We start from the raw sequence: 24,090 nt of genomic DNA, 5'->3' as shown, positions 1-24,090 counted from the left end.
ACACATATGTAGGTTGATCAAAATATAAAATAATTGAAAATATAACTAAAAATCATGAATTTGTTGTTAACATGTCCAAATTTACTGGAACTTTGTATGGACTCAGAAATCGCAATTTTTTTCTCATATGAAATTCGAATGTAGGACCATGGATTCATTTAAGATATAGACATGGTTTGATATCTGAAACTGATTTGTTTAATTATTGGTGCAAGAAACTTGGAAAGAAGTATGCTTCGAGGGAAAAAAAATAGAACGCAACAGTGCCTCACTTGATGATGATGTTTCTCTTGACCAACTCCATCTGATCATAGCTTTTGCAAACCTTTTTACCCCAAAATAGAATTCCTTTTTTCAAAGGTCATGTGCCGTCTCTCCTCACGTCTATGGTATCAAATTTCAATAATGCTTCACTTTAAAGAACACAAACTGGTAATTAATTAGTAGCATATTCTATTTTCTGTTCCCAACTTTACTGTGTTATTCTTCATGTTTATAAGGTTAGATCAATATGTGTAGTAATTTGGTTATGATAGTATTTGTGACTTGAGCTCCTTAGATGATCCCCATCTTTATAGTATAAAAAAACCAACATAAATTCACCCAGCAAATTATGATAACGATGAGCAAATGATTGGGAGTCAAATAGTATAAAACTATGATAACGCGGATCACGCCCAAGGCTTCTGAGGAAATGGTGAAACTCGTTCTCGATAACATGATATACAGAGGGAGGGCAATACACAGAGCCATCAAATAGTCGACGACATGCAATTTTTTGCCACGAGCCACACCCAAGTAGTACTTTTCGGTCAATATGCTCCAGGGCCCTAGCTGCCTCCAAATATAAATTTCCATCAAAATCAATTTGGGCTCCCATGATACTGTCCTTTGCTTCTGGTGGAAATACCTTAACATTAACAGGGGTACCCTGATTCCTTCTAGGCATGAAGGGAGAAATTTGAAAATGAAAGAAAACAATGATAGACTGATACTACTATATACTACTACCTTTGTATTTGAAAAATAGAAATATTTGAAATCCATACCATACATAACCTTGTCTATTTTTTATGGACGGAGGGAGTATAACATATAAGGGATATATATATAAAAGCTACAAATTCTGCACCCAAGGAGGTTCGAACTTGGTATCCTTTAGAAGGCAAACAGATGGAAAAAACGAACCGAGCTAGATATCCATTAGAACATTATTGTATGCATATACTCTCTCCATCCTACTCTAAGTGGAGCATTTCTTTTCTGCCGCCAGATTTTATATAATTTTGTTTTGTGAGTTAATTGGAGATAATAAAGTAAAAGAGAAGAAAAAAGTAGAAAGATGAATGTTCCTATTTTTTTAAATGCGTCATTTAGAATAGAACATCCCGAAAGGGAAATCGTTCATTTTAAGTGGGACGAAGGGAGTATTATATATAGGTAGAGTTAAAATGGTTGGGGTCTGGTCCAGCGTAGCTCCACCACTGGCTACACACGCTGCACACACTACACACTTCACACTAGGATTGAGCAAAAGAATCGAAAACTGAATATTCAATCTGAACCAAATCGAAATTTAAAATTCAATTCATTATGTTTTTGTTTTCGGATTGGTTCAATTCAAAATTTGGCAAATTTTTATCTTTTGTTTGGTTCGGTTCAAATGTATAAAAACAAAAAAAAAATTGATTGTTTTAAGGAATTTTGGTCCTTACAACCATTAACTTACGCGAAATCTGGTATTTTTCATTAACTTTGAAAGAAGTATTAAAAGGCAAAAACTTTGACTGATCGTGTTTTTTTGAGCCCAAACCATTTTCATAAATTTCCGGCAAAAAACTGTTGGAATGTAAACAAATCATAAAATTAGGGAAAACAGTAAATTGATATAACCTTCTACGTAACGAGGCTGCCTCCAAAAGTGGGTAATAAACACTGAAAAATTCCCCAATCATATCTATTATTGTGTCTTCCCTCTCTCGGCTATCATCAATCAAAATGATACCAGAGCAGGTTAAATAGGGACTTGGAATTTTATATCATCATCATCCAAACATACCAATCTCAAACTTTTCGACCAAGAGGTAGAAAACTTGCATCAAACCAAACACCACAATGTCAGATTCATAGGAACAGAAGCAAACCCATAGCTCAATTATGAACTTCTCGGATGATTTTGCAGAATTCATCCTGCAGAGCATACAGAACTCCCCAACTCCACCTCCAAAACCGACAGCCAACCCGGACAACCTAGGCGAGGTTGTTATCTCGACCAAATTATCGGGAGATAACTATCCTCTCAGGGCGAATGATACGGTTGTTCCTCCAGTCCAGACAGAACAACACCGAGCGACTATGGAGGAAGAGGAGGTAGAGAAGCAGCAAGCTACGGAGGTGAATTATGAAACGGTGGAACGTGGAAGACCTTTGCCAAGAGTGGCGAACAAGCAAGGGAAGCCGAGAAGAAGGACGAGGCCGCCGGTGAGATTTGGTGACTTTGTCTCCAAATAATGCGTCAAGGAGAATAGATTATTTTAGTAATATTTTTGGTTTCTTTGTTTTGTTTTATTAATTATTGTTTAGCTTTTATTATTATTATTTATGAACTTTTGAGTCGAGCAATTTATAAGTGATTGCGTCAACAAGCAATTTATTTATTGTTCCGGGTCCTTAGATTATAAAAAGACGCTTAAATCAATAAAAAAATCATCTGAGATTTCGCCTACTTCATTTTTTTACGTTTTCTTGCAAACCCTAGTTGTCGACGGGATTTTGCCTCCCGGGACTTCTACAATACCATCTCCGGAATCACGTTGAGAGGTTACTCTTAACAGCGAACCTCATCAAACAAGTGATTGGAGGGAAGGTATTATCCTCCCACATCGCACAGGATTCAGACCTCCACCGACCTAGGCCACGCAACATGGCAAGAGTTGGATCATTGCGTTAACTAGTGGATAATCAACAACATGGAACCCAAACTCATGAACGAGGTCTGGAAATAATACCCAACTATGAAGGAGCTATGGGAGGGATTGGTGGTGACATACGGTAGCGGAGGGGACTTGCTACAGGTATACGACCTGCACCGAAAGCCGAGCAATATGAAACGGGCAGAGAAATAAAACACACCCGAGATGGGTGTTTCCTCCTAGTCGGGTATTGGCAGATCCGAGGGAATCGAGGGACATCAAACAGCAGCGACCGAGCTACCGGCATTGCAAATGCAGTGGGCAGCTCCAGCGCATTGACAACTAGACGGGATGATGGGCACAAAGGTATAGAAGAGTATAATTTTGAATTAAACCCATCAGCTTCGACCCCCTTATGTTTTGCACCCTAAATAAACTGCACGAGATCAGCATAAAACTTGCAGGTCAGGCTATTCATGTATATGTGTATCCTGAATGTATGCTGCATTATACGACTGACAATGTGTTTATAAGGATTTATATCATGGAACCCAACTTTTTTGGCAATATTATAAGTAATCCGTCAAACTTAAATTAGTGGTCAATGTGTAGTGAGAGTATTGAACATGACAAGAAAATCTGTTCATATGTGAACATATGAATGCACAGCTGCAATAAAGTATTCGCATAATTTTATTTTTAACTTCTTACTAAATTTTTTTTGTTTTGGCAGACTTTTCTATCGAGCCAATCAGAAGTCTCCACCCAAGCAATAATAAGCTATTATGTTGCGATTTTTCAACCCACGGAAAATTCTTAGATACTGTTGGGCATGAGAAAAAGGTTGTGCAGTTTAGCGATCCTGAAATTCTGTTTTGACGAGTACAAATTCGTATATGGTTGAAGTTATTGTATTGTAACAGATTTTAATTTGGAACTTGAAGCAATCAACCAGATAGGTTGTCCAAGGGCATACTCAGCTCATTACACATGTTCAATTTTAGCCAAATTCCCATATGTTTGCAATTTCCTCCTTTGATAAAATTGTGAAGATATGGGATGCAGCCAATACAATAACTCTTCCCTTGTAACTCTCAGGGGTTTCTTCAATTCCATTCTTGTGCTTGGTATTCTTTGTGCTTGGTAAGTGCAAGGAATACAAAGGGAATAGATTATTATTTCATGATTGATTTCATTCTGATAAGGCTAATTTCATGCATCGGTTATATGGTGAAAAACACTACATTTTACTGGGTCTAACACAGTTTTTAAGCCAGGTGTGTGACGGAATCGCTAGATCCAGGAAGAGCTGGAGGAAACGGACTAGCGAAGGAAATGAAGGAAAGTGAGCAGAACTGAAGGAAAAGGAGGCTAGAAGAAGGGAGTCAATAGCTGAGGGCAACAAAGACTATCTATACCTCGTTGGGCCCCACTTCAACGCCTATAAATAAGGAGCATGCAGCACACGCCAGATATACAATTTCGCTCTTAGCTCACACATAACACACACACTTGGGAAATGGGAGTTCTGGGGTAGTCTAGGGTTTGAAGGGTCTCATCTTCCGAGAAAGTCAGTCGTAACACCGTCCGCGTGAGGGCGAAGAAACAATCTACTTTCATTCTGTTTTTGCACTTTATCCCGTTCGAACTTCGCGTTTTAGAAGTCGATTTGGTTGTTGTTGTTACAGATTATCTATGCATTCAGTTTGTTTTGTTATATTGGTGTTATCTTGTGTTGATCTGCGTTGATTCTATTTTGTTGAAGTTTTATTTCAGCAGTTGCATGTTAATCTCTGTTTTGGTCAATTTTGTGCTTGATCTGGGAAATTTGGCTGTAGATCTGTGGTGTTGTTGTTGATCGGAGGTTGTTGGGTGATTTTGTAGTTATGGAATGTTTTTGGCCGGAGTTTGTGTCGGATGCTTGGATCCGGAGTGGATTTAGCATTCGAGGTTGGATCTGAACAGGGGATTTAAGTGGTGCATGGATTTATTTTGAGTTTTCTATTTCCTTTCTGTTTTACTTCGTCTAGTAGCCGTAGATATGTTTAGTTCCTAATTGTTCTTCGTTAAGTTGCTAAAATCCAGTCTGCTCTGTTTTCCGATTACGCTTCGTACCTGTTTCTACTGAGTTTTGATGCAATTTGATTTGAAGAAGATGATGTCGCTGTTAGTTAGTACTTTAGTTAGTTGTTTTCCCAGCTTTTCGTCCGTACTCTGCTTTTTCAGCCATGGTCCCCACCGTCAGTTTATTTCCCAGGTCTAGGTAATTTAGAATAGTTTCTTAGATCTAGTGATTGTCTCGATTTCAATTTACATGCATGATTTCTGTTCTGCCTAGATCTAGTTGTTAGCATAGCAGATTTCAATTCCAAGTTTAGTTTAATTTCCTCATCCCAAAAATGCGTGGCAGCAGCCAACCCCAAAATAATTTCCAAATCCATGAGCATGTTCATTACGCATCCATCTCTGTGGGATCGATCCCTACTTCCCTGTGCTAAATTTTAGTATAAGTGGTTGAGGGTTTTTGAAGAAGTATTCTGTGTGTCCGACGACCGAGATTTTCCAACGACCAGTGAGCCCCTAGACCCTGTGATCTAGTGGATTTGCTTGGACCTAGGAAACTTGTTATTCTTTTCTGTGCACACAGTCTAAAATCCGATCTTCACATTCCTATGATTGGTAGCTACAATTAATATAGAAATGAAACGAAATATGAACAATTATACACTACACACACTGTACACAAACTGCATACACTATACACACACATCGCACATTGCACACACTATACACATACTACACACATCACACACACTATATACACTGCACACACAAAGCACACAGACTATATACACTGCACACACATTGCACACACAAGGCACACATACTGCACACAAGGCACACACATTACACAATGCACACATTATACACACTATATTGCACACACTCATGCACACACGACACACTAGGTGTAATGGCTCTTAACTGAATACTTAATAATTTATTATATATGATGTCACGACATAAAGCGTTTTCAATTTGGTAAAATTTTGGAACTATTTTTTTAAAAAATCTGAGAGTCAATCTCATAAGATGCCATAGTTAAAATGGTCTGAAGTACTCTAGACTAATTCAACGAATAAATAAATAAACTAAAGTTTACATGACTATTCACAATACGAAAATCTTGACATGCCGCTACACAATCTCACTTGCATAAACATAGTTGCCGCATACTCAATAAGATAATAACAACATATAACATGCAGGGAGAGGAAAATATAAGTGAGCTCCATAACTTAGTAGGGTGTTTATTTTAAAACTTTATGTGTCGCGCACTCTGGGAAAAGAACATTATACTACATCCCTATTTGGTCAAATAACCTTTTATCCTGAACTTGTTTACCCCGCCACAGGTTCGTTCTCACAAGCTATTTTTACATCTACATGTGCATTAACAGAGTATATCATTAGCAACCTTTAGACATATGTAGTACAATCTATATCCACAAAACTTTAACTAATAAACTTTATCAATAGTTCTACCTTTACTGTATCAACTTCACGACACAACTCATGTCAATAATTTACCTGGTCAGACTCTTTATCATTCCACAACACATGTAAGCAACTCAATTCCATGGAAGCACGTCTCAAGTCTCCTAATTCTCAAAAAGGATATCTACTTCATACAATCATATACTCCATCGGTCCCATGTTACTCACATTTTTCTATTTCGGTTCATCTCAAACTACTTACACAATATTTATTTTAAGTAAGAATTAGGATATTTAATTAATATATTAAAGTTAATGAAGTGTTCCCATAATAAATGTTCTCTTATTAGACTTAAAATACTAATTTAAGTACACTAAAAAATTAATTCCAAATTCACAACCTAAAAAAAAAGTGCGAGTCATATGCATTTCCACAATCAAACCAACAAATTTCAATGTTCATATTATCATACATCTCGCATATTTCTCACTTACACTTTACTACTAAAGATATGATACTATATAGCAAAATTGGCAGATTATACAATTATCTTGTTCACATTATTCCCACTAATCTTTCAATCATAATGTTTCACTTAGTAATAAATTTCTACCAAAATGGCATCTAGCCGCAAATATAACATATCATTTAATCAACATCACTACTTCATCCCGTCATTTCCATTTTAATATTACTTTAACTCTGTCTCAATCAATAAACATGTGTAACCTTTCCAAGAATATTACATGTATAACCATTTATATTGAATTTTAATCGGGTAATAAAAGTTCAACCCTAACCCTAAAAGCTCGGGTTTCGAACTAGTCCTGTGGACTAATCGGGTTGCTACCGATAAAATTAACATACAATCAACCTAATAAATAATGGTGAAAATTAGTTATATTTATAAAATTTAAAATATTTAATTATGATAAATTTGAGATATATGCTTAAACTCAAACATAAACATGATCAAATACTAATATTTGAGATTTATGCAAAAGAAAACATAAACATCAAGAAATTTTAAAGCATGTTTTAGAAATATAAATATATTTTTTAGTGAATTTGAAGTTTCTAATTTATATATCTATTATGTTAATAAAAATTTAATATATAATTTATATATTAAATATATAAATCTGAAAGTTATTTTTTTAGTAATCTATATTATAAAATAACCAATGAGGTGTCGAATTGGAGTCAAATAAATAGAACGATAGAAATTTGATCGGGTTTACGGGCCAGCCCATTGGGTTTTCGAGTCTGGCCCTAACGGGTTGTGAGTTAATCGGGTTCGGGCTAATCGAGCTGGAAATTTTCAGCCCTAACTCTATAAATTTGGCGGGCTATTCAGATCGGCCCACGAATTGCGAGTTACATTGACATCCCTACTAGTCTTGTCACACGCGTCTTGACATATAAACAAAATTTAATACATACTACTACTACATATCATATTGTAACGTCGAAACACTAGTTTTTATTTATATGCACAAATTTAAACTCTATCAATTTATATGATAAAATCGAGAAAAAAGTTTAAACAACGTAATAAAATCGAGTAAATGCTCAAACAATGAGACAAAATCGAGTAAGCTAACGCTTCAATTACACATTAGATGTCCTTTGCCACATCGACAAGTGATGTGTAACTCCAAATGCCCCATCGATATCATGATCGCTGATTTTTTTTTTTGCGAGAAATTTTATTCCTTTATAAATAAAAATTGGGCACTAAAGTAGTCACCAAGACATTTTGTAGTAAACAACCTAAATATTGGGACAACAATTGACTATTACGATATTTTAATCAATGATGGACCATACCAGCAGCCCGATGTGACCTCAAATTGGTTCTGAAACCGGGGACCATTTTGCACAACTAAAGCACCGATTATAGTTTATTTGGATGTCAATTTATTCCCAAGTAACACCTAAATTTTGACAAAATAAATAAAATTTAAATTGAATTAGCACATAGACAAACAAGTAAAAGAAAATTAGAATGATGAGAAAGATAATGAGATAGTGATGCAAATAAAGATGTTATAAGTTATAACATATCAAATCATCTCCAAGGATATTCTGAAATTCAACACGAAGAAGACAAATAGCTTCAATTGTACTTTAAAAAACACATCCTAGTTTAAGTTTTTGAATAAAATATACTACTAGTATGGAATAGTTATTTTTGAGTTTATACTTAAAAAAAACTCAAATCACTTTTCTAATTTGTGAGTGAAAAATGTGTGTAGATAGAAAATACTTTTTAAGTTGAGTTTAGTGTGAAGGTTAGAATAAAATCATTAACATTTATTTCATATTAAAATAAATTTAAGTTCAGTATAAATAGTTTCGGATATTTTTAGAGATTGCGGAGTGAAGCAACTTCTTCTGTGACTATTAAAATTGAGAGAACGACTTCGATCTACATAGTAATCACTAACAACTTGTCAAATTACAGCCATTATTAAAATGCCGAAATATTCAAACTTGTGCTGAAATTGAGTTGTTTTTTATTGGACTATGGGCCGTTTTCTTGTTCTTTTGTAGGTAAGTAGAGTACATGGCTATAATTTTTCACACGTTCCCATGAAATGCGTGGCTCTATTAGTACTACATCCGTCTCACTTGAGATGTTTATCTTTCCTTTTTAATTTATCCCATTCAAGATGTTTATTTTTTATATTTAGAAATAAATCCTTCTCCCATCTCTCCTCATTAAAATAATCAACTACTACATTTTTATCTCTACTTATTCCAATTAACAACTTCTCATAAAATCTCGTGTCACTCTAAAATGTGGACATCTTGAATGAGACCGAGGGAGTAGTATTTTTCACACATTGTAACAGTCAGTGGATTTAGTTGCACGCAGTGGCGGAGTTTGACGAGCCGGGGAAATCCTCGTTGACCAATTGACGTATTTGGTCATTTATCTTCAATAATCATGTTGTCAAATTGTAATGCACATACATACATGATATCGGCAAGTACTTCTCGGAACAACAATCACCCCAGCCCTTTGATGATGACGAAATGTGTTTGTAAAATTCTGAATGCTCGCTTGACGTATTTGTTGAAAGTCTTTTGCTTATGCGCAGATGGAACATGTTTACATTGAATTTTAAAATTGTGAGAAATTTAAAATAAAAGAAAAAAAATTTCCTTTGTATTATTTAAACACACGATATTAATTTATTTAATATTAATACTTACCCGTGCTTCTACATTGAATTTTAATATTTTTGAGAAATTTTATAAGAAAAAAAAAATATTTCCTTTCATTATTTAAAAACGCGATATTAATACTCTTACAATGACACTAACGTAATGTTGTGATGATATCTGTACTATTTGATCTATAACCTTTATTTTTTTTGTCCGGGGACTTATAATAGGTTGAATTTTAATATTTTGAGAAATTTTATATGAAAGAAAATATGATTTCCTTTAATTTTTTAAAAACTCAAAGAAAAAATGATTTCCTTTAACTTTTTAAAAACTCGATACTAATACTCTTACAACCACACTACATAATGTTTGTGATGATATCTGTAATATTTAATCTAGGCCTTTTACTTTTTATCCGATGACTTATGATTTATGATAGGTCTTAATTTTGCAGTAGGTACTTAAATACAACAAAGTAGATATTAATGCTGGCCACCGACAAAGTCATACATGTTGTCATGTAAGATATAAGGTCAACTACAAAGCAATTTTACAAGTTTAAATCAAACACACCTTTTCAGATAAAAAACACCTGAGCATGGCTGAGGGTTTAAGGCAGACTACCCGTGAATAAAATCAAAGTATATCATTCTAAAATATGATTTAAGTACAAAAATGACTTGGATCCAACAACAGAACAAGAATTAATTAATAAACTGGAAGCTCCACAAGTCGGGTGCAAGTGCAATGTGACATTTACTTAAGGTATAATTTTATTTTATTCTTTTATACTATAAACGATTTTGTATAAGAATTTTTGTGGGTATTCAAACCGAAAATTTGGATACTCTACACTAAAAATGCACCAACATCCCATCTAAATCCGACTCAATTTTGCTTCGGATATTTCGAATACATGAGGCGGGTGCCCACAAACTCAATTTTCAATATTTTTATAAATCATTCAATTTATAGTGACAAGATTTAAATGTTATGAACTAATGAGATCTGTCCTTGCAATAGTCCTAACGAAAATCCGTAACTACACTGCCTAATAAAAATACCATCCCATATATATTGTTTTCCCCCAAAACAAAGTTGGTCTCCATAGAAAAAAAGAATAGCTAAGGAGTAAGGATATGTTTTATTCAATCAAGAACATTAGTTTATGTTTCTCTAAATATCTCACTTATGCTTTGAAAAAATGTCTTTATTCTTGGCGTCTCAATTAAAATTAAGGGACGCAAATAAAAGCGTAAAAAATTGCAAAGATTAAGAATGTAATGGTCGACGATTGTGTCATCAACTTAAGGATGCTTTTGTTTGCATCCTAAATTTTGATAATTTTAATAATTTTATATTACTCACTCCGTTCGCGAATAGGAGTCCCAGTTGGCCCTTTTCATTTGTCCGCCATTAGGAGTCCTAGTTAGATATTTTATCTTGAGAGTATAAAAAATGACCCCACTGTTCCCTTAATTTAGAAGCTGCAATTAATTTTAAATTAAAAAAAAAAACTTTGATTGCAATTTCTCACTCTCTCTCACGCACAATCAATATCCCACTCTCTCTTCGAGCCATTTGTTGCGACCACCTCCCACTCTCCTATTCGCACTCTTTCTTGGTCGGAAAACGTCGATTTTGACCTTGATTCCAGCCCCTACGTGCACAATTTTCAATTTTTGGTCGATTCAGAGTTGGATTCCATGCGCTATGTTGGATTCTGTGCGCTATGTCGATTCAGAGTACAATTTAGTGTCGTTTCAAATGTTATTTTCAAAGAACTAAGGAAATATTAGTGACTATCAATAATTTTCAATGTTAGTTGTCATCTACTCAACTAGTTTAATACCGACAATTCAAAAATTCATACTTCTACAATATCACGTCTAAATCTAATACTACATGCTACTATACGTAAAATATAATTGGGTGGATTGCAAAAATTTAAGATACTTACTAATTACTAAGCATATAATTCATATCGATTTTATTCATAAGTATCTAATGGTAGGATTAATTATTGAAGCAATCATATATACTAATGAGAAGAAAAACATTCAGTCATTTATCTTATCATTTACTAAAAGGCAGTAGACTTCTATCATTTATATAGTGTGACGTTAATCGTATAAAAAATATGTTGTGAAAGTGTAATTAAAATAGCAAATACAAATTTGTTCAATAGATATAGCAAGCATTCTCAATTAAGTGAAAAATGTTTTAAAATTGGAATGCCAAACTTTCTAAAGAATAGACAAATGATGTGAAATGTTAACCGACAATAATTTTGCAGTAATATTTAAAGTTAAAAGATACAAATTTTGTGATATGAACTTTTGAAACGAAATGCAAAAGTGGAAATACATGAAGTTATGTTTTGCCTACATTTTTTTTTATCACGTTGTGAGCATAATTATGACACTCGTCCAATATATATATAGTGGCAATTAATTATTTAAAATAACATAACGTGCATATATGGACATTGGACGATAATGACAAAATCACAGTATAACATAAAATCTTATAATTATGCCGAAAAATTAAAGTGGATTTGCTTGAATCATTTTTCAATTGAGTTAGGTATTAATAGAATTGAAATTGTTTCGTAACTATGATTGTATAGAATTGAATTCGATGATTGAAGTTTAATTCTTTTTTATAGATAAAAAGTAATACTGAATTAAGGTAGAGGGGTTGGATATTTTACCCACATATATGGTTGGATTAGTTATTCTTTTTGTTCTGGCCAAATATACTTTTGATTAGTTAAAATTTTCAGCTTATAGTCGGTACTAGAGGTTTATGTGATTTTGTCTCAAAACAAATTTGTGATAAGAGGAATAACCCAGGAAACTTATTATATAAAGATAAGATTATTTGTTTATTTTTATTTTCCAATGAAGTTATAATATTCTAATTCTAATCAATTTTTTTGTTTGGACACAATTGACAAGATCAGAGAGAGGAATTTACGCATATTGTGACTGGTATGTTTTCTCCAATTCTTTGCTTGTTGAAATTTATTAATGCTGTTGGTTGGGTATCATAATTCATAAGTGATGATGTTGCTGCTTTGTTCTTTCGTTTTTTCAATTGTAACATTGAGTCATCTTATTATTGTAGGCATCTCTTTTGTTGTTGCGCTTTAGCTCGCTAATTTGAATGATTTCATTATTATTTTATTACTCTCTTCGTCCCTCAAAAATAGAAATTTTTTGAAACGACAAATTGAGAAAGTAAAAAAGATAGAAAACAAAATGTGTTAGTGGAAAATTGATCCCACCTTAGTAGAGAGGGGGAAAAATTCATTAAATAGAAAGTTTCAATTTTTAGGAGACGGATCATGGACTAAAAGGAAAAGAATTTCTATTTTTAATGGGCAAAGTGCGTCTATATTTCGAATTATGTATGCAAATGCACGTGATGTGTGTAGCATGCATTTTAAAAATTTTACTAGAATTCAAACTGTATTATTGGAACAATTTGGAATTGAAATTTAAATCCAAATTGAAAGATTTTTACTATCAAAAACATTAAATATACAATAATCAAAGACTATAATATCAAATTCAAACTCTGAATTTCATGCTACTAGATACATTCCCAAGATAGAACTCCAAAATAATAAGGTCAATCGTGGATTACTTATTAATTTAGAACATATTATGTGCAAGGAAATGTATAATACAACTATACTCCCTCTGTTCCGTTAGAAATGTAACTTTTTTTTTTTACATTTTATTATTTGTCTTATGAAACTGAAACGTTTTTAAAAATAAAAACAATAACTCTTTACTTTTCTTTTTCTTCTCTCCTACTTTACTCTCTCTTTATTAACTTATAAAACAACACTACCTAAAATTTTATGCCAAAAACAAATATTGCATATTTAATGGACGGATAGTAAATAAATTGCCACGAGGGGATAGTAAATAAATTGAGTTTAGTTAGTTCCATCTACCACCACGAGAGCCATGATTTTTGTATCACCATCACCTGTCCTTCAACGCTTACAAAAGCCGAGCCGCTTAAATTGCCAAAGCCGAGCCTAGCCGATTCCATATATAGTGTTGTCATATCATAAATATTGTTGCATAAAAGTATCCAATAATGCGCCGATTCTAGAAGAGGTGAATAAAAATAGGTCTTTTTCTCATTTACTAAAGGGACCAAACATAATTTTATTAGAAATAAATGAATCTTGGTGAATATATTTTTGTCATATATCAGAATATGGTAAATTTTTATCCTGCTTGACTTTCCAGGAAAATGAAAAACTTTAATACTAAAATTTAATTTCTTATAAATTCATATTTAATCTTGATTAGTAGTGTTATGTCACCTAAGGAAGGGTCATCTGTCGCAATTAAAGATAACTCTTTTTTTTATCTGTCGCAATTAAGATGGTTCATTGCAAAAAAATGGAAATACATTTATTTCTATTTTATTTCATCTCTGCACTCCACACAGTAGGAGTATAATTCTCTTGTCACCTAAGGAAGGGTCATCTTCTTTGGGACGGAGGGAATGTCTCTATTTTATACGAGTAGATAAAGGTACATACTCCTCCTTCCTACTTCCTCTGTTCCATAGAAATATGTCACAGAAATAGTCCTTACCATTAAAGGTAACATTTTTTCTTCTTCTCTTTTACTTTATCATTATGGTCCCAGGACACAATTTCAACTACTTTTTCTCCCTCTCTCTTACTTACCAGTTACACATTAAAATCTATGTCAACCCTAAAGAACCTATTTCTATAGGACGAAGGACGTATTAAATATGAAACGTTTATTTTTCAGCACGATATTTTAAGTAGTGTTATTTTGTTTTCATTTAAGGAAATACTCCCTCTGTTTCGCTTTAGGAGTCCCGGTTGAGTCAGACATATGTTTTAAGAAAGTGTTTGAGTGTGTAATAAAAAATGTTGCAGTGGATATTGAGAGTAACTTTTAATTGAATGTGTAATAAATAAATATTGTAGTGGATGTTGGGATTCACTTTTAGAGCATCCACAATGGGGTGGACGATGCGACGGATGATGCATCGTCCGCCACTGCAGCATCGCAGACAATGGGTAACCCATCGTCCGCGCCCGATACATCGTCCGCGGACGATGCGCGGAGGATACCCCATCGTCCGTCGCATCGTCCGCCACTGTGGAAGACGCGGACGATGCGACGCGTTTTCATTTTTTTTTTTATTAAATTTTCAAAACCTATATATTCCTCTCATTTTCACTTCATTTTTCTCAAATTCACTCTCAAATTCACTACATCTTCAAGCAAAATGGATTCCGAAGATTATCCGAATAGTCCGATGTTCGGTGGTGGACGATGGCCGGGTACAGAACCCGACGAATACCGACCATTCGACACCAACGCCGAGTACGATCTCGACTTTTCCACCGACTCATACGGGCTGTCCGACATGGAACCTTCTCCCCCACCGCCCCTCCGCCGCCGCAAGCCGCCGTACGCCTACAAGCGCAACAGGGAGCCGCTCCGCAAGTACCGGGAACAAATAAAGAAGCAGGTAAATTTGTTCGCGGGAGAGTACGAGAAGTGCGAGAGGGAGCAGTGCAGTGGCAAGAGTCTCGCGGATGTGCGGGACAAAGCAATGCGGTCGTACGTTTCATTGTACGGCGATTTCAAGCACTACCAGTCCTGGGCGCTCTTGAGGGACAAGCGGAAGTTCGTTGGTGGTGTGATTCCCCCATCGACGGCGGCGAGGAAAGAGGGCGTCGAAGCGCACCTTCCTTGATTATACAAACAGCGAGAGCGGCGCGTCTCCAATGGACCTCAACAATGCGGTGTTCGAGGATGAGAGTTCCGGCACTCCGGTATCCCATTGCGTCCTCTCAAGGCGTCAAGGCCACGCAAGGCCAAGGGCAAGGCGACCACATCCGCGCGGCGCCGCCTGACCAGGCCCCGTCGCCGACCCCGAGTTCGAGGCGACCAACCCGGCTCAAATCGAGGCATCCAGGCGGATGATCGATGACCTCAGCCGCAAGTTGTGACTACTCTAGACTAGCCTTTTTTTTTTGTATTTAGTGCTTTTTTTTTTCTTATTTTGTAACTTTTTTTTAATTAAGTTAATTTAGAATCTCCCTTTTTTTAATTGTGTTATTTTTATTTATTTTTATTTACATTTGCAAACATAAAAATATAATACAAAATAGAAGTAAAAATGCTTAGGGCGGGGCTTAGGGCGTCGCATAGGGCGCCCCATTGTGGATGCCCTTAACACTTTTTTACTTAATTTATAGGCATTTTATATTAATCTATCCCAAATGAGACTCCTAAACCCGAAATTAATCAACCGAAACTCTTAAAGTAGGACGGAAGGAGTACTATTTAATAAAACAACTAAAAGAAAGAAAAACATTTCACGTGCTATTATAAAAAAACTCGAGCTCCAACCGAAACTCGAGCCGGCTAAAAAAGCCGCGCGAGCTATGAATGATGGGCCGATATAAGCTGAAAAGTTGCTGAGGCGCTTTTTACATGATACTCACCTTCATTTTCCAACTAAAACCTCTTATCTCTCTTTTCCATATTCAATTTTGCCGCATAGCATTTTCTGCAGAGCTTCAGCTGCAATAATAATGGGGATTGTGAGGCAGGAGGCGACGCAGAAGGCGGAGCTCGAGGAATTCCGCCGGATGCTGCTATCGTGCGCCGCGGTCAACCGGCAGAAGGACGGCGACGGATTCGGCGGCGCCAGGGAGAGCTCGATTCCCGGTCGCGGAGGCGACGTCTTCGACAGGATGGTCTGCGTCACCAGCGGCGTCTCCTATCTCGGCATCGCCATCGTCAATCAGCTACTAGTCAACGGTTACTCTGTTCGAATCATCGTCGATAATGAAGGTCGGTTGTTGTTTCTTAATCTCCAATCTGTGGTTGGAAGTACCAATTTTCGATTGAATTCGGTTTGTTTTACGAAGTCAGTCGTTTATTCATTCATATTGAGAGCTTTCGTAACGAATTGTAATCTCAATTGGTATTTTAGCTTACGATTGTCCAGATTTTGCTTTGATTTCCAATTCCCCTGCTTCCTTAGTCCATGATTTTCAGGATTGAAGGCATGATTTCCAGTAACAAAGGCAATTACTTATGTGTGTAGGAGAGGGAGAGAGAGCTCAAGCCTAGAATTATAGCATAAAAGCAACCATTAGACAAAGGAATGTATTAATTAATTGGTGTTTGATTCTGTTAAGAGAATGTTAAAAATGCTCATTATACTGTATATTTGGAACATTTACAGCATAAAAACTCTTTTCCTTTTCAAGTGTACGTCACTTTTGATGCATATTGATTGATGTAATTGCTTTCTTTTTTGTCCCTCAATAAAAGGAAAAACAACCTAACATTGTAATGCCGTGCAGCTTTCTTTACTGAGAATGCTCATTCCAACTCAAAAGGAGAAACTATAATTGCATTCACAGATTTTGCATCTCTTGTTTGACTTTGATGAGATACTAACACCTTTAAAATCGGAAAAGCAGAGGACGTTGAGAGGCTGAGGGAGATGGAAACATCCGGTGAAATGAGGTTGAACAACAGTGTGGTTGAAGTTGTGATGGCCAAGCTCACCGAGGTCGAGAGCCTAACTGAGGCATTTGATGGTTGTCGTGGTGTCTTCCACACTGCTGCATTTGTGGACCCAGCCGGGCTTTCCGGCTACTCTGTGAGTATTGACTCTTTGCATCTTTCTCAATAATGTTCCAAGAATAGATCCCTGCTCACCAATTAGTCTAGTACACGTGGGAAGTCATAATTTGATTGTTTTCTTCATTTAATGTATTCAATGTGCTCACTGTTTCAGCCTTTTGTGGAATAGGTTTGGTACACGTATTGTTTATTTATGAAGGATAAGTATTCTGATTAAGCTTGATCTCGTGTTTGAACATAATAATCAAGGTTGTTTGGATATGATCATTGTTGCACATTAAATAGCTTTGATGTTGATTTGCAACTGAAATTAGGCAATCATTTAATTTCAACCTGTTTAATTAGTTCAAGAATCTGGTAGACCTTACTTTTAGGCAACTCTACTACCTATGATACACTATGTTCTGACCGTTGCAGCATTGTTTAGCGTGTAGCTTAACTAACTAAATTCTGTTGTGTAGAAAACCATGGCTGATATTGAAGTAAATACGAGCAAAAACGTAGTGAGGGCCTGCGGGATTTCTCCTACTGTTAGACATTGCGTGCTCACCTCGTCTCTCTTGGCCTGCATTTGGTGTGACAACTCTAGTGACGAGGCCCCACACCTCATCGACCACAAGTGCTGGAGTGACGAGGCTATATGTGTAAACAAAAAGGTATTAGCCATATAGATCTCTAGAGTGGCCGTCTGTGTAATCAGTAGAATCTATCCCAACCTTTGTTTGTCCATCTAATTGACAGCTCTGGTATGCGCTCGGAAAGCTGAGAGCAGAGAAGGCTGCGTGGGAGATTGCTAAAGCCAATGGCGTGAAGCTGGCCACCATATGCACTGGGCTCATCACCGGGTCGGATTTCTACCGGAGAAATCCAACACCTACCATTGCATACCTTAAAGGAGTCGAAGAAATGTACGCGTATGGCTTGCTGGCAACAGTTAACATCGACACACTAGCCAAGGCACATGTGCGCGTCTTTGAGGAGATGAAGAAGACAGCCCCGGGCAGGTACATTTGCTACGACAAAGTGATAGAAAGAGGGGACGAGGTCGAGAGGCTGGCTGCTGAGACGGGCATAAGCGCAGCCTCAGTAACGGGGGGCGCCTCATCTAGCAACCGGCCTCGGTATGAGCTGTCGAATGCAAAGCTTAGGCAGCTGATGTTGAGACCACGCCGTTGTGTGAATGAATGATGAGATGGGATTATAAATCAAATTTTGATGTATCATTTGTTTGGTGTTGGTGTATAGTGTATGTATTATGAATGTGGTGGAGAATTAGTGTACGTGTGAATTGTTCTTCCATGGTTAAGAATTTGTGATTATAGTTTAAATAAAAGATGATAATACTATTGTTAGGTTAGTAAAATCATCCCCTTGTGGGCTTTGAGTTCATATAAAAAGCCCATTATGATCAGCCCATTCTACAACAACGGAGGCTCATGTCAATAAAGTCTTGAATTTGAATGTGTAGTCCTTTTAAATCCAAAAATACACTTTTTCATTTATAGATATTATCAATATGTTACCCTTTATATTATGAATATTAGTTATTACAAGTGATGAAATGATATACTGATAGAGTCGTGATGCGCGAATATTTTTTACTACAGTATACTTATAAATAAAAAGAAAAAATTTAAGATTTGAATTTCAGCACTTGTTATTTTAATTTATTATTTAAAGGTGTATTGGTCTCTAAAATTATAAACATTAGTCGAAATTTTCTCACACAAACTTTCTTATTTTAAACGTATTTATTTCATATTTAATTATTTTACTCATCAAATGTGTGTAATCATATATTTTTAATGTGTTTTGCCATCAGATTTCAAATCCCAAGTAGTTATTATATCCACTCATCTCATTAACATTATTTGCCAAATTATATTTAGTGTGTAGCAAATACTTTAAATAGGGGATTCAATAAGATAATTCGTTCCTAAAATGATAAATTTTGGCTTAATTTGACATTTTTCATTAAGTTAAAAATGGGTCGCAAAAATCATGAACTTTTTTCGTGTAATGAATTGAAAAAAAAAACTGATTTCATGGGAAATCCACCGTAAAACATAAGTTCATGATTTTACGTGAAAAATTATAAGTTTACAGAAAATACCAAATTCCGGCCAAAATTTACGATACACTCCTTATTTAAATGCCTAAATCCATGTGAGTTGTGTAAATGGATGTAAGATTTACAATTAGAATAACTCCAGTTAATGTGATACACAAAAATTGCTTTGCTGCAGTCAAGATTCACTAAATTGCTTTGCTTTGCTAATATAATAGTATATAATTTCTAAAGAGAATAAATGCTATTCATCCACACGCTACACGCTCTCACATACTCTCTATATATACTCTCTTCTCACAAGCTAGAACTGGTGATACAATTTAATCATCCATTTCTATTTGCTACCTTCACAAATGTAAATCAAACGCTTCTGTCAAATAAAAAAAAGTGTTTTATTCCTTCAATAATTCACTTCTATTCCAAAGACTTGCGATTTTTGAGGTATGTCTGATTTGTTTTTCTGGTTTTTTTCTTCCTTCAAGTTGCCATTCATTTTCAGTGTACCACATTTTCTGTGTTTTATTTATTTTTCAGAACTTGATTCGAGTTAAATAATACTTTCATTTGATTGTTGTGGAGCTTTTGTTTTCATGAAAATTATAAAACAAGAAAAGAGTAAAGGAGAGATTTGTTTCCCCTTTTCATTCTGATTCTTTTTATGAACTATGCAAAGCACTCTGCATTTAGAGCAGTTTTATGTAGTGTTACTTTTTTGCTGTTTTTTTGCCTAATGATTATATTTTTGCTTCTTTTTTAAACTTAATATTGTTATTATTAGCAAAAAGTTTGAACTGCTCTAGAAAAAGTATTTTCATCTTCTCTCCAACCAATCAGTGCCAATATGAAACTAAAAGAAATAAACAAATTCTTGGCCTGTAAAATGTTATGGTTTGATATTTTTCACTAGTATTTATGTCTTTAAAGTTTTTGCAGTTTGAAATGGTTGATATTAGTGTTGGAATGATTAGAAAGTTGCCTGTTTAAAAGATTGAAAAAGAAATCATATCTCTTACTAATACTTTTCGCTTTTTTTTTTTTATTTGGGAAAAGGGGGGTAATGAGTTTCATCCATAAATATCATAAATTATTACTAACATCAGGTAAAAAATATTTGCATGATTTGATATTTGGATTAGATTATTGAATGGTAAACACTGCTTTAAAGTCTCAATTTAATGGGACTCCTATATATATACATCAAAATTTTAATTTATTCTCTAATAATACAGGTGAAGAAGTTGAACAATAGAGATAAAAATAAAAAATTGGGACTGAAGAAGTGGCCAGCCAAGCAAGAACAAGGCAAGATTTAACTATAGGTAACACCCCATGTGAAAACCTCATGCTTTTCTTTGGAAGTTGTTTATATTTTATTCAATTTATTACTATATGCTTAATATTTTAGGATTTTGATTTGGATTTAACATTTGGTTCCTCTAAAAAATAGCAGTACTAGTTTTCTTGTATATTTTGTCTTTATAGTATAAAACAGCTAATAGTTATTTTAAATTAAATATTTCCGTAGACACAGTAACTATAGATTTTGTGAAACTGCACATTTATTAGTTTACAGTGAAAAATATAGTACTATGTTTATGTTTTGCCAAAGACAAATTTAGAATCAGTTTGCATAGCTTTTTGTAGTGTATTTGACAGAAGAAATTTACTGACATTCCAAATGTAGGAAAAGTTTTCATAAGTTTGATTCAACCTGTTGTGTCTCTATCTTTTCTCATTTTCCTCAAAAACTCTCTTTCATTTTTTTGGCCAAATTATGACTACCCTACTTTTGTTAATCACCCTTGCACCCTATCATTTTTAGAATATGTCCCACTTTTTATAATTTCTTAAAAATATTAATGTAATGGTTGGAAAAACTTCTTTTTCCTTTAATAAACATTATTTATCATTGAGAGACATGTGATATTGTATTTGTTTAGGCATTTGTTTTAGTTAACCTTGCCAATCAATCTTCTCCTCACCAATCACCATCACTGTTTTCCTTTGAAAGTGGATAAAACAAATACTACATTGAGTAGTATAGTTTTTATATAAATTTATAGAACAATATTAAAAGAGGAAAATAGTAACTAATTGGCATTTTAAGATGACATTTATAGATCAAATCAATAATCACTCTTGAGTATAGATATTGAAGTTTTTGTTCTTATTATATTCCTATGTCTTTTATTTCTTTTATAGTAGCATATAAGTCACATGCATAACATGATTTAAATATCATGGATGTGACAATTACAAATATGATATTAAATGAAATATGAAATCGAAAGAGTTTTTCGTGATTACTACATCCAAGAGGTGTAATGGAAATTCTTTTTGGCGAAATAAATTCCTGTAAAATTAATCATACTTTACAACTTTAATACTCCCCTCCGTTTCGTCATAGTTGAGTCATTTTACTATTTTGGGAAGTTTTTTCATAGTTGTGTCATTTCCATATTTAGTAATTTTTTTCTCTTTCTTACTTTACCCTCTCTTACTTTATTCTTTCTACTTTATTCACTTTATATTTTATTTTCTCTACCTTTTCCCATTTCTTACTTTTTTATCTATTTATTTAACACACCCAACATTCATTTCTAAAACTCTGTGCCCAAAAGTTCCGCCTCAATTATAGCGAAACAGAGAGAGTATTAAACTAATATTTCTTCAATATATTACACTATTTTTGTTTTTCAAATTTTTCGTGATATGATATTAATTTAAAATAATATTTATATTATTATATATATGTGAAGAACTTAAAATGCACTCCTTAACTAGACCATAAGATTTTTGACAGTGGTACGTATAAATATAGTAATCAAATAAATACTATTGTCTCAAATATTTTTTATATAGTGGTCCCAACTGCAATGCAATAAATTTGTAAAGATATCCATTTTTGTAATTGAACTATTGCAAAAAATATTAAATATTTGTATCCTCTGAAAAAACACAACACATAATGATAAATGTAAACATCCAAATATGAATTGAATTAAAATGGCTAGTAATTGCGAGATGCAAGATATTTCGAGTAAATTCGTTAATTCGAGCTAAACATATATTTAATATTTTGCTATTTATGCTTGGACATGAAAATAATTTACTGTACTTTCTATCTTTACAGCATTGTATCTTTTATTTTGAAACATTTTGACTATTTTTTATTTTACTGCTTACAACATTGTGGATCTTTCATTATAAATAGGAATGCCTTAAAAAGCAGCTCCAACTTTGATCTTTTGGTGACTTTTAATCCCAATTTACAGTAATTACAAATTTAGTCTTATTTTATACTCACTGTTCATTTTTATATACACGAGTTAAAATTTCGGTTAACTGGCAAAAATATTATATCTTTGTTTTGTCTTTTTTGCCTAAAAAATTGTTACCAATGTCTCTTTGCAATGGTATTATTTTCTATTATTATTATTATTATTATTATTATTATTATTATTATTATTATTATTATTATTATTATTATTATTATCTTCTGTTATTTTTAGAATTGTAATGTTATTATTATGTCATTTAAATGTTTCATCAACATTTCTCATGTCATAGTATCTAAAGTAAGCATCATCTGTGAGTACCAAGGTCGTTTAATGCACATTTAATTGTTTGTTTTGTTTTATACATTTAGTTTGTTTCTAATACATTAAAGATTGTTATTGACATTTTTATTTTTCAATAATCGTAAAAACCAACGGTCAATTTGTTCATTTTCTCTATAATTCTATAAATGATTGTAAAATGACAAAATAAACAATGTTATATATTATTTTCAACGTCTAATACTATTTAATCGAATAAATATACTACTCCTATTTAATTTACAGCCGTCAAAATTTGTAATTGATAGATTTAAATATTTTTAGTACTAAGAAGTTAAAAATTTGCATTTATATGTTTAGTATACGTCAAATGTTTATTAATAAAGTAGGTGCACATCATCATTATATATTTACTAATAGAAAAAATATAATTGCATGGGGAAGCCCCATATTTGGTACGCTAAAGCGATTAATATATTTCTTCATTTCATCTTCACTTTTGCAGAAGAGATGGACAATTCTCTACTCCTTTAGAGAGAGAAACTCTCCCCTCCCGCCGTCGCCGGGGAAAAAAAATCCGAGCTCGTTTATGGAAATTCTTCTCAAATCGAAGTCGCACCAAATCTAATTCGCATCTTTTTAGCATCTAAAATGAGCGATCGGAAGCCTTCGCCGGAGCTCCGCCTCCGCCGCCATGCAGCGGCGGAGGACGACGGCGGCGCCGTCGCGTGCACGGGGAAGTCGTGCCAGTCGTGCACGGCGGGGGCGATCGCCGACTGCGTGGCGCTGTGCTGCTGCCCGTGCGCGGTGGCGAGCTGCTTCGTGCTCGCCTTCTTCAAGCTGCCGTGGGCGGTGGCGCGCCGCTGCCTGCGGCGGCGGCGCCGCCGGAGGGTGGTGGAGGAGAGGAAATGCGGCGGCGGAGATGGAGAAGAATCGGAGAAGGCGGAAGGGGGGATGATTGAAATCGAGGTGTCGGAGGCCGCCGCCGCCGCCGGAGACGGGGCGGAGGAGTGGTGGCTGGAGGTTGGGCACTTGGGTTTTGGGAGGGTTTCTTCTGCTAGGATTAATTTGTGTACCAAGGGTAATTAAGGTAATTCAAGTGTTTTTATTTATTTTTTCTTATGCTGAAAATGTTTTTAGAAATTTCTGTTTCTTTCTTTTTATTGTGAGAGTGATATCTCACCTTTTTTAA

At 34.6% G+C, this 24,090-nt stretch overlaps 2 protein-coding genes across 2 annotated transcripts; both read left to right on the top strand.

Moving 5' to 3' along the window:
• Nucleotides 1-16,112: 16,112 nt before the first annotated feature.
• On the top strand, nucleotides 16,113-18,630 carry LOC125185099 (cinnamoyl-CoA reductase-like SNL6). Its single transcript, XM_048099922.1, has 4 exons — nucleotides 16,113-16,463; nucleotides 17,102-17,283; nucleotides 17,729-17,923; nucleotides 18,009-18,630. The coding sequence occupies exons 1-4, from the start codon at nucleotides 16,202-16,204 to the stop codon at nucleotides 18,453-18,455; spliced, it is 1,086 nt and encodes a 361-aa protein (XP_047955879.1). The 5' UTR covers nucleotides 16,113-16,201; the 3' UTR covers nucleotides 18,456-18,630.
• A 1,026-nt stretch (nucleotides 18,631-19,656) lies between these two features.
• LOC125202773 lies at nucleotides 19,657-24,090 on the top strand. Its single transcript, XM_048101237.1, has 3 exons — nucleotides 19,657-19,779; nucleotides 20,568-20,657; nucleotides 23,404-24,090. The coding sequence occupies exon 3, from the start codon at nucleotides 23,550-23,552 to the stop codon at nucleotides 23,985-23,987; it is 438 nt and encodes a 145-aa protein (XP_047957194.1). The 5' UTR covers nucleotides 19,657-19,779; nucleotides 20,568-20,657; nucleotides 23,404-23,549; the 3' UTR covers nucleotides 23,988-24,090.

This window comes from Salvia hispanica, chromosome 1, assembly GCF_023119035.1.
Source record: "Salvia hispanica cultivar TCC Black 2014 chromosome 1, UniMelb_Shisp_WGS_1.0, whole genome shotgun sequence".
Lineage (NCBI taxonomy): Eukaryota > Viridiplantae > Streptophyta > Magnoliopsida > Lamiales > Lamiaceae > Salvia > Salvia hispanica.
The sequence above is the reverse complement of the archived record's forward strand: the minus strand, read 5'-3'. Positions and strand labels throughout refer to the sequence as shown.